The 15,787-nt window shown below is 37.8% G+C and overlaps 1 protein-coding gene across 3 annotated transcripts in view; it reads right to left on the bottom strand.

The window, feature by feature from the left end:
* Positions 1-15,787, bottom strand: part of NLRP3 (NLR family pyrin domain containing 3) — a 52,132-nt gene that overhangs the window by 11,287 nt on the left and 25,058 nt on the right. The window contains exon 8 of one of the 3 annotated variants that reach the window (XM_061151135.1): positions 13,188-13,686. The exons of the other annotated variants lie outside the window; for them this stretch is intronic. Coding sequence (XP_061007118.1) covers positions 13,554-13,686 — 133 coding nt within the window. The 3' untranslated portion in view covers positions 13,188-13,553. Of the gene's footprint in view, positions 1-13,187; positions 13,687-15,787 lie in introns of those variants that run through there. 3 annotated transcript variants of the gene reach the window in all.

Below are 15,787 nucleotides of genomic sequence, written 5' to 3'. Positions count from 1 at the left end.
GCTAATCAATGAATATAGGAAAGTTGCAGGATATAAAATTAACACACAGAAATCCCTTGCATTCCTATATACTAACAATGAGAAAACAGAAAGAGAAATTAAGGAAACAATACCATTCACCATTGCAACAAAAAGAATAAAATACTTAGGAGTATATCTACCTAAAGAAACAAAAGACCTATACATAGAAAACTATAAAACACTGATGAAAGAAATCAAAGAGGACACAAACAGATGGAGAAACATACCGTGTTCATGGATTGGAAGAATCAATATTGTTAAAATGGCTATTCTACCCAAAGCAATCTATAGATTCAATGCACTCCCTATCAAGCTACCAATGGTATTTTTCACAGAACTAGAACAAATAATTTCACAATTTGTATGGAAATACAAAAAACCTCGAATAGCCAAAGTAATCTTGAGAAAGAAAAATGGAACTGGAGGAATCAACCTGCCTGACTTCAGACTCTACTACAAAGCCACAGTCATCAAGACAGTATGGTACTGGCACAAAGACAGAAATATAGATCAATGGAACAAAATAGAAAGCCCAGAGATAAATCCACGAACCTATGGGCACCTTATCTTTGACAAAGGAGGCAAGGATATACAATGGAAAAAAGACAACCTCTTTAACAAGTGGTGCTGGGAAAACTGGTCAACCACTTGTAAAAGAATGAAACTAGAACACTTTCTAACACCATTCACAAAAATAAACTCAAATGGATTAAAGATCTAAATGTGAGGCCAGAAACTATAAAACTCCTAGAGGGGAACATAGGCAAAACACTCTCCGACATAAATCACAGCAGGATTCCCTATGACCCACCTCCCAGAATATTGGAAATAAAAGCAAAAATAAACAAATGGGACCTAATGAACCTTAAAATCTTTTGCACTACAAAGGAAACTATAAGCAAGGTGAAAAGACAGCCCTCAGATTGGGAGAAAATAATAGCAAACGAAGAAACAGACAAAGGACTAATCTCAAAAATATACAAGCAACTCCTGCAGCTCAATTCCAGAAAAATAAATGACCCAATCAAAAAATGGGCCAAAGAACTAAACAGACATTTCTCCAAAGAAGACATACAGATGGCTAACAAACACATGAAAAGATGCTCAACATCACTCATTATCAGAGAAATGCAGATCAAAACCACAGTGAGGTACCATTACACGCCAGTCAGGATGGCTGCTATCCAAAAGTCTACAAGCAATAAATGCTGGAGAGGGTGTGGAGAAAAGGGAACCCTCTTACACTGTTGGTGGGAATGCAAACTAGTACAGCCACTATGGAAAACAGTGTGGAGATTTCTTAAAAAACTGGAAATAGAACTGCCATATGACCCAGCAATCCCACTTCTGGGCATACACACTGAGGAAACCAGATCTGAAAGAGACACATGCACCCCAATGTTCATCGCAGCACTGTTTATAATAGCCAGGACATGGAAGCAACCTAGATGCCCATCAGCAGACAAATGGATAAGGAAGCTGTGGTACATATACACCATGGAATATTACTCAGCCGTTAAAAATAATTCATTTGAATCAGTTCTAATGAGATGGATGAAACTGGAGCCCATTATACAGAGTGAAGTAAGCCAGAAAGATAAAGAACATTACAGCATACTAACACATATATATGGAATTTAGAAAAATGGTAATGATAACCCTATATGCAAAACAGAAAAAGAGACACAGAAGTACAGAACAGACTTTTGAACTCTGTGGGAGAAGGTGAGGGTGCGATGTTCCAAAAGAACAGCATGTATATTATCTATGGTGAAACAGATCACCAGCCCAAGTGGGATGCATGAGACAAGTGCTCGGGCCTGGTGCACTGGGAAGACCCAGAGGAATCGGGTGGAGAGGGAGGTGGGAGGGGGGATCGGGATGGGGAATACGTGTAACTCTATGGCTGATTCATATCAATGTATGACATAACCCACTGCAATGTTGTGAAGTAATTAGCCTCCAACTAATTAAAAAAAAAAAGAAAAAGAAAAAAAAATTACTAATGAGTTCGTGATTTATGTCACAAAAATATCTCACAAAGAAAACTGAGGAAGAAGGTTTAACATCTACTGATTATCTACTAAGCACCTGGCTGTGTGATGATAAATTTAAATAGGATTATTTCATTAAAGTATTACAAAACCAAGATGCAGTTGTTATTTTTAGCTTTATTTTTAAATAGAAAAACTAAGAATCAGAGAAATTAATTGAAGAATAAGAAGGCATTTTCTAGGTGGATGGTGGAAATGGGAGAGTAAGGGTAACCCTTTAGGCAAAAGGAAAATGCTACACAAGGGTGAGGAAGAGTGAAAAAGTGGGCAGGTTCTTAGAATTAAAAATTAATTTAGTATGACTCAAAACAGAATGAAGGACCTGGTAGGCAAGAGGGAAGGAGCAGTGATCTATGGCTGAACAGGTATAGCCTTATGTGCCAAGCTAAGATATATTAAATTTACTCAGACTTCAAAGAAGAACTTCTGAAGGTTTTTTGAGCAAAAGTCCAATATTAACCAATTTACACTTTAGAAAATTCCCTGCAGTGTTACATAAAAAGAAAGATGAAAGACAGCAGGGATTGAAAGTAAAAACAAAATAAAAATGATCCTCTGTTTACTTGTCAGCCCCCTGGAAAGTCCCACTTTTCAACAACATGGAGTAGAGAGGGCAAGAAGAGGGCAAAGGAGAGGGATGAGAAGTAAGTTACAAGAAATAAAGATTTGCAAATGCTTAGTATGTGATGCTCATGTAACACTGTGGAGGGGGCAGGGGCAATATGCGGTCAGAAAGAAAGGTCTAAAGTTCAAGATAAGAAAATTTGACTGTATCTAACAAAATATAAAATGCCTAAGTTTTGTCTTATTAATTTTACTTATAGGTTTCTGTCTCAAAAGAAAAGAAATATGCTTATATAAAGTATATATAAATATGCTGTTTTCAGAGTTACTTGTAACAGTAAAAAAGAAACTCATTCAATAATACTACATCATTCAATGAGCAGCTAACTACATTACTGTAATGAATACTACAGAGCATTACCAAAATCTGTAGATTTTTATATAGCAACATGGCAATGTGTCCACAATAAATGAAAAAAGCAAATCATGGAAAAGTATCCACATAATGATTCCTGTTTGGACAGACATAGTGTTATGGGTTGAATCATGTCCCCCAAAATTTCATACCTTGAAGTCTTATCCCCCAGTACTTCAGAATGTGATCTTCTTTAAAAATAGGGTTATTGAAGATGTAATTAGTTAAGATGAGGTGATTAAAGTAAGCTCTAGTCCAATAAGACTGATATCATTATAAAAGGGGGATATTCAAACACAGAGATAGACACACATCAGCACAGTTAGAATACCATGTGCTGAAAAAACTAAGAACGAAGTGATGTACCTACAAGTCAAGGAATGTCAAAGATTGCCAGTAAATAATGAGAAACTGGAAGAGAAGTATGGAACAGATCCTTCCTCACAGACATCAGAAGAAACCAACCCTGACAACACCTTGATCTTGGACTTTTAGCTTCTGCTATTGAAATAAAATAAACTTTGGTTGGAACTATTTTAACAGTAGAATACACATTCATCTCAAGAGCACTTGAAACATTTTCTAGGATGGATCATATGTTAGGCCACAAAACAAATCTTAAAAAATTCAAGATTGAAATTATGCCAAGTATCTTCTCTGACCATAATGGTACAAAACTAGAAATCAATAACAGGAGGGTAATTGAGGAAACTCAAATACATGAAAATTTAAACAACACACTTCTGAACAACCAATGGGTCAGAGAAAAATTGTTGCAGGAAATAATAGCTTGAGTTAGACAAAAATTAAAACACAATATACCAAAACTTAGAGGATGCAGCAAAATCATTTCTGATAGGGAAGTTTCTAGGTATAAATGCACACATCAAGAAAAGTAAGAGATCTTAATTAAGCAGCTGGACTTCTCTGATGGCTCAGAGGTGAAAAATCTACCTCTCAATACAGGAAAAACAGGTTCAATCCCTGGGTCAGGAAGATCTCCTTGGAGAAGGAAATCCCAACCCACTCTAATATTCATGCTTGGGAAATCCCATGGACAGAGGAATTTGGCAGGCTACAGTCCATGGAATCCAAAAGAGTCAGACACAACTTAGCTACTAAACAACAGCAATAATTAAACAACTAACTTTACACCTCAAGGAACTAGAAGAAGGGGAATAAAATAAGCCCAAAGTTAACAAAAGGAAGGAAATAAAAAAGATTATAGCAGAAATAAATAAAATAAAGAACAGGGAAATAATAGGGAAAAAATTAGCAAATTGAGTTGGCCCTTAGAAAATTTACAAACGTTTAGCTAGGAAAATAAATAAATAGAGAGAGAGAAAACCCAAATCAATAAAATTATTTAAAAAAGTGAGATATTAAAACTGATACCACAGAAATACAAAAGATCATAAGAACTGCTACAACTATAACCACCTGGACAACCTACAAAAAAAATGAAAAATTCTTAGAAACATACTAAATACCATTGAATCAGAAATAGAAAATCTAAACAGACTAATCACTAATAAAGAGAATGAAGTAGCACTCAAAAAAACTCACAACAAAGAAAAGCCCAAGACCAGATGACTTCACTGGTGACTTTTAGTAAACATTTAAAGAAAAATTAATGCCTATTCTTCTCAAATTCTTCCAAAAATCAAAGAGAAAGGAACAATCACTAACTCATTTTATAAGGCCAGTTACCTTGATACCAAAAAGGACACTATAAGAAAAGAAAACTAGAGGCCAATCTCTTTGATGAATATAAATTCTCAGCAAAACACTAGTAAACTAAATTCAGCAACACATTATTAGGATCATGCACCATAATCAAGTGGAATTTATCCTCAGATGCAGGACTGTTCAACATATGGAAATCAATCAATGTGGTATATCACATTGCTGCTTCTGCTGCTAAGCCGCTTTAGTCCTGTCTGACTCTTTGCGACCCTATGGACCATAGCCCTCTAGGTTCCTTTGTCTGTGGGATTCTACAGACAAGAATACTGGAGTGGATTGCCTTGTCCTCCTCCAGAGGATCTTCCCCATCCAGGGATTGAACCCATCTTCCCCACCCAGGGATTGAACCTGCATTGCTTACATTTCCTGCTTTAGCAGGCAGGTTCTTTACCACTAGCACCACCTGGGAAGCCTAATATATCACATTAATGAAATAAAATTTAAAAATTAAAGCAGACTTATGGACATGGTAGAGGGGAGGAAGAAGGGGGTGGGGTGTATGGAGAGAGTAACAAGGAAAACATACCTTACATATGTAAAATAGATAGCCAACAGGAATTTGTTAGCCAACAGGAATTTGCTAGCCAATGGGAATTTGTTGTGTGACTCAGGGAACTCAAACTGGAGTTCTGTAACAACCTAGAGGGGTGTGATGGGGAGGGAGGTGGCAGGAAAGTTCAGGAGGGAGGGGTCATAGGTATAACTAATGCTAATTCAAAAAGTTTCATTCTTTTACATGTGAATATTCAATTTTCCTAGCACCATTTATTGAGAGACTATCTCTTCTTCTTGAGTATTATTGGTTCTCTTGGCAAATGTTAGTTGAAAGAATATACTAACTTATTTCTGGGCTCTATATTCTGTTCCAATTATTCATTTGTCTGTTGTTATTGTTTTGTTTTGTTTTTTTTTTGCCAGTGTCATACTGTTTAATTTCCCTAATTTTATACTTTAGTTTGAAATGCAAGTGTAACACCTCTCACTTTGTTCTTTTTTCTCAGAATGAAAGTATAAGTGAAAGTTGCTCAGTCATGTCTGACTCTTTGTGACCCCGTGGACTATACAATCCCCATGGAATTCTCCAGGCCAGAATACTGGAGTGGGTAGCCATTCCCTTCTCCAGGGGATCTTCCCAACCCAGGGATCAAATCCAGGTCTCCTGCATTGCAAGTGGATTCTTTACCAGCTGAGCCACAAGGGAAGCCCCCTAATTTCAAAGTATATTATAAAATCATAGTAATCAAAACAGTATGACAGTGGCATAAAAACAGACATAAATATGCAATCAACAGATATTTGACAAAGGAGCCAAGAATACTCAATGGAGAAGACAATCTCTCCAATAAATGATGCTGGAGAAATAAGATATTCATAGTAAAGGGAATGAAACTAGACCCCTGTCACACACTACTCCCAAAAATCAACTCAAAATGGATTAAATACTTAAATGTAGGGGCATCCCTGGACTCAGTGGTAAAGAATCCGCCTGCCAATGAAGGACACGATGGTTTGATCCCTGATCTAGGAAGATCCCACATAATATGGAGCAACTAAATCTGTGTGTCACAACAATTGAGCTTGTGCTCTAGAGCCCAGAAGCCACATCTAGGGAAACCCATATGCCCTAGAACCTGAGCTCCATGACAAGAGAAACTACCACAATGAGAGGCCCATACACCACAACCTGAGAGTAGCCCCCACTCACGGCAACTGGAGAAAGCCCACACTCAGCAACAAAGACCCAGCACAGCCATAAATAAACAAAATTAAAAAAAAAAAAAAAGATTGAAAGGGACACAGGAGGTTTTTTTAAAAAAAAAAAAAAAAAAAAAAGACTTAAATGTATGAAATCATAGGACTCCTGAAAGAAAATATAGGAAACAAAACTCCTTGACATGGGATTAGTGATCATTTTCTTTAATATGACACCTGAAGCATTAGCAACAAAATTTAAAATAAACAAATGGAACCACATAAAACTAAAAGCTTTCACTTAGCAAAAGAGACAATTAACAGTGAAAAGACAACTTACAGAGTAGGAGAAAATATTTGCAAATCATGTATCTGATGAGATTAATAGTTAATATACAAATGTATAAAGAACTCATACAACTGAATAGACAAAAACAAAACAAACAATCCAATTTAAATATGGGAAAACAACCTAAATAGATATTTTCCCAAATATATTCAAATAGCCAACGGGTACATGCAAAGTCATTTGGAGAAGGGAATGGCAACCCACTCCTGTATTCTTGCCTAGAAAATTCTGTGGACAGAGCAGCCTGGAGGGCTACAGTCTATGGGGTCCTAAAGAGTTGGACTGGAGGAGGAAATGGCAACCCACTCCAGTATTCTTGCCTGAAGAATCCCATGGACAGAGGAACCTGGCAGGCTGCAGTCTACGGGGTCGCAAGAGTCGGACACAACTGAGCGACTAAGCACATACACACACATGCAAAGTCATATTGAGATATGACTAGTCACCAGGGAAATGTAAATTAAACCACAATGAGATATTACCTCATGCCTGTTAAAGTGACCATCATCAAATGTGTGTGTGTGCGTGTGTGTGTTAAGCCACTTCAGTCGTATCCGACTCTTTGTGACCCCATGGACTGTTGCCTGCCAGGTTCTTCTGTCCATGGAATTCTCCAAGCAAGGATACTGGAGTGAATTTCCATGCCCTCCTCCAGGCAATCTTCCACATCTCTTATGTTTCCTTCATTGGTAGGTGGGTTCTTTACCACTAGTGCCACCTGGGAAGCCCTTCATCAATGATGAGTGATAACAAATGCTAGGACGAATGTGCAGAAAGGGAACTCTTGTACACTGTTGATGGGATTGTAAATTGCTATAGCCACTATAGAAAACAGAATGGAAGATCCTAAAAAACTTAAAAATAGGACTACCATATGATCCAGCAATTTTACTTCTGGGTATATATCCAAAGGAACTGAAACCACTATCTCCAAGGACTTGAAATTAGTATGTCAAAGAGATATGATATAAGTATAGATATCTACAATGGAATACTCATCAGCCATAAAGAAGAAAAAAAGGTCACAATTTGCAACAATGTGAATGGATCTTGAGGCATCATGCTTAGTAAAATAAGTCAGAGGAAGAAAAATACTATATGACCTCATTTAAAACAGACTATTTTAGAATTTAAAATAGAAACTAAAACAAAAAACTCAAACTAAATTCATAGAAAAAGAGATCAGATTTGTGATTACCAGAGGCAGGAGAATGCAGGAGGTGGGGAGGTATAAGATAAATAAGTACTAGGGATATAATGTACACCCTGATGACTAAAGGCAACGTTATCTATATGGCATATTTGCAAGTTGCTAAGAGAGTAATTCTAAAACATTTTTGTAACTGAGGTGATAGATATTATCTATTGTAATCATTCTGTAATATATGTATGTCAAGTCATTATGCTACACACCTTAAACTTACACTGCTGTACATCAACTGTATATCAAAAAAATTGAAAGAAAAAAAGTAAAAACAGACTTCCCCGGCAGTCCAGTGGTTAAAACTCCACACTTCCCCTGCAGGGGCTCGGGTTTGATCCCTGATTGGGGAACTAAAATCCCACATGCCATGCAGCACAGCGAAAAAAAAAAAAAAAAACAGTTTTTTAATTTTAAAAAGAGAATTTAAAAAATTATGTCTGTTATTTAAGTCACTCCCTTTGTCATACTTTGTTACAGTAGCCCTAGAAATCTAACACACACAGTATATTAAAATGGGTGGGTAGATGGACAGATAAATGGATGGATGATTGCTCATTTGTAACAAAATGTCTGGAAGTTTGCTCATCAGCCTGTTGCAATGGTTCTCTCAGGAAGTAAGCTGAAAATGAGCTTTCACTTCTTACTTCACGTATCTCTATTATTTAATATTTTACACTAAGCATGTATTACTTTTGTAATTAAAAACTTCACAAGCAGGACTTCCAGTTTCCAGACCAGCATGTAGAAAGCTTAGAAGTTGCTGTTCCATCCTAACAATAAGTTAAAAGCAGAATAAGCTGACAAACCAAGTCTTCTTAAATCCACAAGAGAAATGTGGTCACAGCACAACCCACTGACCCTAAAATGATGCAGAGACAAATACAAAGAATCACAACTTCTGGATCAGAAACCGATGAACTTAAACCTCCATGGGAATCACTGGCCAGGTGGAAAAACCTGGTGGCTCAGACAGTAAAGAATCCGCTTGCAATGTGGGAAACCTGGGTTTGATCCCTGGCTCAAGAAGATCTCCTGAAGAAGGGAATAGCTACCCACTCCAGTGTTCTTGTCTGGAAAATTCTGTGGACTGAGGAGCCTGGCAGGCTAGTGTCCGTGGACTCACAAAGAGTCGGATACAACTGAGCAACTAACACTTTCACTTTACTTCAAAGGCTAGATGTGGACAAGTCTGAGAGATTAAAAACATTAGGAGGACCCAGTCATAGACGGATCTACATACTTATGTGAGTTTTACTTCCAGCAGGGCTCAACAAGGTTCTCACACTAAATATAAGAGAAAAACCCCTCTGTGCTTCCAGCTGGGGAAGGATTAAAGGAACTATTTTATTTTATTTCACCTTGCTTTGTTTAGAGAATGCCCAGTTTATTATTGGAAGGGACTAAGGGAGAAGGACATGCACATGAGAATCATTTGTGGCTCAGACCTGGGACTCTGGGGGTGGACAGAGTTGTTCAAGGGTCTCTAGTCCTGAGCGTCCTCTTGAGTTTGGTCTTGCAGGCAGGATGCTATGGTTCCAAGAATAAAAAGAATGGAGGAGAGAAGCCAGGTGCCCAGCCGTAACTGATATGTAGAGCTGAGTGACAGGCACTGAAGGGCTTGGGATGGACTAGAAGCAATACCCTTAAGACAAATTCCTCCAACTTATTTTTCCTTTTTGGCCATGCCACGTGGCATGTAGGATATTAGTTCCCTAACCAGCGATCACACCTGCAGCCCCTGCAGTGGAAGCACAGTGTCTTAACTACTGGACAGTCAAAGAAGTCCCAGGAACCATTTAGAAATACAAACATATGTCAGAGATACTGTGAGTTCAGTTCCAGACTACTGTAATAAAGGAAATATCTCAAAAAAGTGAGTCACTTGAATTTTTTGGTTTCAAAGTCGGGAAGATCCCCTGGAGGAGGAAATGACAACCTGCTCCAGTATTATTTCCTAGGAAACCCACAGGCAGAGGAACCTGGCAGGCTACAGTCTGTGGGGCCGCAAAGAGTGGAACATGACTGGGCAACTGAGCACAACACTGAGTGCATATAAAAGTTACTTTTACACTATTCTATAGTTTATTAAGTCTGCAATATCATTATGTCTAAAAAACAACGTGAATACTTTAGTTAAAAAATACTTTATTACTGAAAAATGCTAACCATCATCTGAGCCTTCAGTGAGTCATAATCTTAGTTGGTAGGAGGCCTTGACTTAGTGTTGATGGCTGCTGACTGATCAGGGTAGTGGTTGCTGAGGGTTAGCGTGGCTGTGGCAATTTCCTGAAATAAGACAACAGTGAACAACAAGGTCCTACTGTATAGCCCAGGAAACTATATTCAGTATTCTGTGATAAGCCATAATGGTAAAGAATATGAAAAAGAATGCATATATATGTATAACTGAGTCACTTAGCTGTATGACAGAAATTAAAACAACATTGTAAATCAATTATACTTCAATAAAATTTTTATAAAGAGACAACAATGAGGTTTGCCACGTCAATTGATTCTTTCACTTGAACACTTAGAAGAACTGTATGGTTATTAATTGACCAATTTCAATATTGTGTCTCAGGCCCATTGACAGGGAGAGACATGGAAACAACCAGTCAGTAGGGCAGTCAGAACACATACATTTATTGATAAAGTTCACTGACCTATATAGACGTAGTCTGTGGTGCCCCCAAAACATTTATAAGAAACATCAAAAATCACTGATCACAGATCACTGTAACAAATATAATAACAATCAAAAAGTCTGAAATACTGAGAGAATTTCCAAAATGTGACACAGAGACTCAAAGTGAGGAGATGCTGTTGAAAAAATGGTGTGAATAAGACAGTCAATACAGGGTTGTCGCAAACCTTCAATTTGTAAAAAATGCAATGTCTGTGAAGCATAATAAAGCGGAGATAAAAAAATAAAGGTATGTCTATATACCAGAGTTCTCTGTTCCTTTCACCTATACTTGTCCTCAGGAGAAACTAGTTACCCAAAGCCTAACCTGCTGGGATATTATTAGTCTAATTGATCTTAAGGAAGAGAAATATTCAGCTTTGGCCCTCTCTGGCCATCTTGTTCTGCTGAGAAGGGAGGAAAAAACTGAGATGCAGTTGAAAAACACTGAGAAGTCTCAGTCCAGAGGTACAAATTCACTGAAACTGAGACCTAATGATAGGACTGCTTCCTCTCTCCTCAGACTGCATTACCACATTACTGAAGTTCTATTTACAGTAGTTCCCTTTACCAGTACAACATGTTCAGTCTCCAAGAATAAGTTACAGGACATTTTCAAAGGCAAAAAAATAAAGTTTGAAGAGACAGAGAAAACATCGGAACCAGAGTCTAAGATGGCAGGAATGTGAAATTATCAGACCAGGAATTAAAAATCATTACGATTAACACCCTAAGAGTGTTAATGGATTAAGTAGACAATGTGGAAGAACAAATGGGCAAAGTAAGCAGAAAGGTGAAAATTCCAAGAAGGAAACAAAAGGAAATACTAGTGATAAAACAAATGGTAAATTAAAAAAAAAAAAAAAAAAAACCTGTAACAGAAGAGTGTCTTTAATGGGATTGTTAGTAGTAGTAGACTGGACATAGCTGAGAAAAAAAATCTCTGAGTTTGAAGATATCTCAATAAACACCTCCAAAACTGAAAAGTAAACAGGAAAAAAAAAAGACTAGGGGAAAAAAAAAAAAAACACAGAATATCCAAGAACTGTGAAATAACTATAAAAGATGTCATATGAGTATAAGAAACACGTAACGGGGATACTAGAAGAAGACAACAAAGGAACAGAAGAATTACAGGCAAGGAGTATGACCAAGAAATTCCCCCAAATCACAGATCCAAAAAGTTCAGTGGCACCAAGTAAGATAAATACCAAAAAATGGGGGGAAAAAAATCCTACAGATTGGCATATCATTTTCAGAACACAGAAGATCAAAGGTAAAGGAAAAATCTAGAAAGAAGCCAGAGTGGGGGGAAGTATTTTATCTGTTTAGGAGCAAAGATAAGAATTACAGCTGACTCATTATCAGAAACCATGTAAACAAGAAAAGAATGGACTGAAATATCTAGTGTTGAGGGAAAAAAAAATCCTAGAATTCTGTACCCTTTGAAATTAGCCATAAAAAATGAAAGAGAAATAGTTTCTCAGACAAACAAAAATTGAGTGAATTTGTTGCCAATAAACACCTCACAAGAAATGAAATTTTCCTAAGTTTTTAGAGAGAAGAAAACAACATACAAAAGATGTGCAAAAAAAAAAAAAAAAAAAAGAGCACCAAAGAAGAAACAAGTGAAAGTGAAACAAACATTTACTTTTCTTGTTTTTAATTGCTCAAACAGATAGCATCATGTTCAAAATAATAGCAATAATGTATTCAATTATTTATATTTATGTGTATATATATGCTCATAAGTTGACTGAATGACAGCAATTATATAAGGATAGAAGAAAGGAAATAAAATTACTTTGTTATTATAAAATAGTCACATTGTAAATGTTGTATAGGGTCATTTGAAAATAGATTAGTTGTAAATATGTACTGCAAACTCTGGAGCAACCACTAAGAAAAGTTTTTTAAAAGTAGGATGGAGGGAATTTCCTGGCCTTCCAGTGATTAGGACTTGGTGCTTTCATAGCCGTGGGCCAAGTTCAATCCCTAGTTAGGGAACTAAGATCCCACAAGCTGGACAGCAAGGCCAAAAAAAAAAAAAAAAAGGCAAAATGGAATTCTATTAAAGGTTCAATTAAAGTCACAAAAGGCAGAAAAGGAGATGAAAACAACAATAAAATCAAAGAAAAAGAGCAACAAATGGAAAACAGGAACAAATACAAAATATTAGTTCAGTTAAGTCAATAATTAACTTGATTATCAATGATCTAAATGAATCAATTAAAAAGCATATATTGGGGAGTGAACAAAAAAGTAAGACACAACTGTATATTGTCTATAAGAAATCTACTTTAAAAATAAACACATACAGTTTAAAAGTACAGGAATAGAAAATATAAAAAATAAAATAAGTTTAAAGGGATAGAGAAGGATATACCATGCTAACACTAACCAAAAGAAAGCAGGGGGATCAAAGGAAGCAGAGACTATGTGGTGTATATACACATATATATGCAATGTGATATTATTCAGCCTTAAAAAGGAGGAAAATCCTGCCATTTGTGACAACATGAATGAACCCAGAGGACATTATGCTAAGTGATGTAAGCCAATGATCGTAAAAAAAAAAGTCAGACTCATAGTAAACAGAGTAGAATGGGGATTACCAGAGAAGGGGGGCGGGGGGATGGGGGAAAAAGGAAGATACTGATCAAAGGGTTCAAACTTTCAGTCCTAAGATGAGTAAGTGCTGGAGACAATGTACAGCATGGTGACCGTAGTTAATAAGTTGTGTATTTGATACTTGCCAAGAATAGATTCAGACTGGGCTTCAGACCCAGGCTGTCCAACTTCAGAGCCCACTCTCATAACCACTCTTATTCCAGGGTAAGGGGAGGGTCATCCTTCTTGCCCTCATTTAACAATCCTGAATACCCATTGGATGGACTGAAGCTGAAGCTGCAATACTTTAGCCACCTGATGCAAAGAACCAGCTCACTGGAAAAGACCCTAGAAAAGATTGAGGGGAGGAGGAGAAGGGGGCAGCAGAGGATGAGATGATTAGACAGCATCACCAACTCAATGGACATGACTTTGAGCAAGCTCCAGTAGATGGTGAAGGACAGGAAAGCCTAGTGTGCTGCAGTCTGAGGTCACAAAGAGTTGGACATGACTGAGTGACTGGACTCACTCAATGGACTTCTTCATCCAACAACAGAGGGATACACATTCTCTTCAGGTTCACACATAACATTTACCGAGACAGGCCACATTCTGGCTTGTAAAATGTATCTTAACAAGCTTAAAAAACAGAAATCATACTGCAATCAAATGAAACTAGAAACAAGTAACAGAAAAATAGCTGGAAAATTCCAAAATATGTGGACACTAAACAACACACTCCTAAATAATGTTTTAAATATTCAGCACAACATACAAAACAAAGAGTGAACCTTAATGTAAACTATGAACTCTGGGTGATTATGATGTGTCAAGGTAGGTTCATTATAACAAACAGCCATTCTGGTGGGACATGTCAATAATGGGGGAAATTAAGCACATGTAGTATAGGGGCATGTGGGAAATCTCTGCATCGTCCTCTAAATTTTGCTGTGAATCTAAGTTGACTCTTAAAAAAAAAAAAAAAAAAGTTTATTTAAAAAGAAAAAAGCACAAGAGCAATATCTAAGTTTGACGAGCCACCTGTATACAGGTTGTTTTCAAAGCTGAGGATCATACGAGAATTCCCAAGGAGTGTGGAAACATTTCGTGAAAAAGAAAACCAATGGTGAAATCCCCAGACCACAGGAAGAGAAGTCAATACAGAATCCGGAGAAGCAGAAGCTATAAAATTAGCAGGAAAGGCTGCTGCTGCTGCTGCTGCTCAGTCAATTCAGTTGTGTCTGACTCTTTGTGACCCCATAGACCAGAGCCCACCAGGCTCCTCCGTCCATGGGATTTTCCCAGCAAGAATACTGGACTGCAAGTTTGATGCATGAAACAGGGCACTCAAAGGCAGTGCACTGGGACAACCCTGAGGGATGGGATGGGGAGGAAGGTGGCAGGGGGTTTCAGGATGGGGGACACATGTACACCCATGGCTGATTCATGTCAATGTATGGCAAAAACCACCACAATATTGTAAAGTAATTAGCTTCCAGTTAAAATAAATTAACTAATTTTTTTTTTTTTAAAGAATACTGAACTGGGTTGCCATGCCCCCCCACTCCAGGGGATCAAACTTCCCAACCCAGGGATCAAACCCACGTCTCCACAAGGGAAGTTCCAGGAACTTCCTAAAAATAAGAGAAAAGGATTTCAAGGAGGAGATAAACAGAATTAAAGGCAGCAGGAGACCTGGGTCGATCCCTGGGCCGGGAAGATCCCCTGGAGAAGGGAAAGGCTACACACTCCAGTATTCTGGCCTGGAGAATTCCACAGACTGTATAGGTCCATGGGTCACAAAGAGACAGACACAACTGAGCAACTTTCACTTTCAGGAGTGTCTATTGCTAATCAAAGGAGCCTCTTTTGATCACATTTGAGTTTATGTTAATGTTAATTTAGTTTATGTTATGTTAATGGGGTGACTTAAAGTGGGGCCCTTAGATTGGCTCAGGATAGGGCTAATCATCAGAAAGGCCAAGTGGTTAGAAAGTTGGAACTTTCAGCCCCACCCACTAACCTCCAGGAAGGAGAGGGAAGGGAGGCTGGAGATAAGGCTCTATAAAATCTCTTAAACAATGAGTTTTGGAGACCTTCTGGGTCAGTGAATCTAACCAACCTGGCATCTACATACCAGGAGGATGGAGCACGCCAACTCCATGGAGAGAGAAGCCCCTGGGCTCCAGATTCTTCTCTACCTCATCCTATGTGTCTCTTCATCTGTTTGTACACCTTACAATATCTTTTATTTAAAACTGTAAACATAAGTATCTCCCTGATTTCTGTGAGTCAATCTAGCAAAGTTTCACACCTGAAGAGGGGGGTTGTGGGAATCCCCAGTTTGTAGCCAAGTCAGATAGAAGTGTGAGTAATCTTGGGACTCACTACTAAAAGTTGATGTCTGACATTGGCAGGGCTAGGGAGGCAATCTTGTAGGACTGAGCCC

The sequence above is a fragment of the Dama dama genome, chromosome 9, assembly GCF_033118175.1.
Source record: "Dama dama isolate Ldn47 chromosome 9, ASM3311817v1, whole genome shotgun sequence".
In the NCBI taxonomy this organism is placed as follows: domain Eukaryota; kingdom Metazoa; phylum Chordata; class Mammalia; order Artiodactyla; family Cervidae; genus Dama; species Dama dama.
This window is presented reverse-complemented; position numbering and strand designations above follow the sequence as displayed.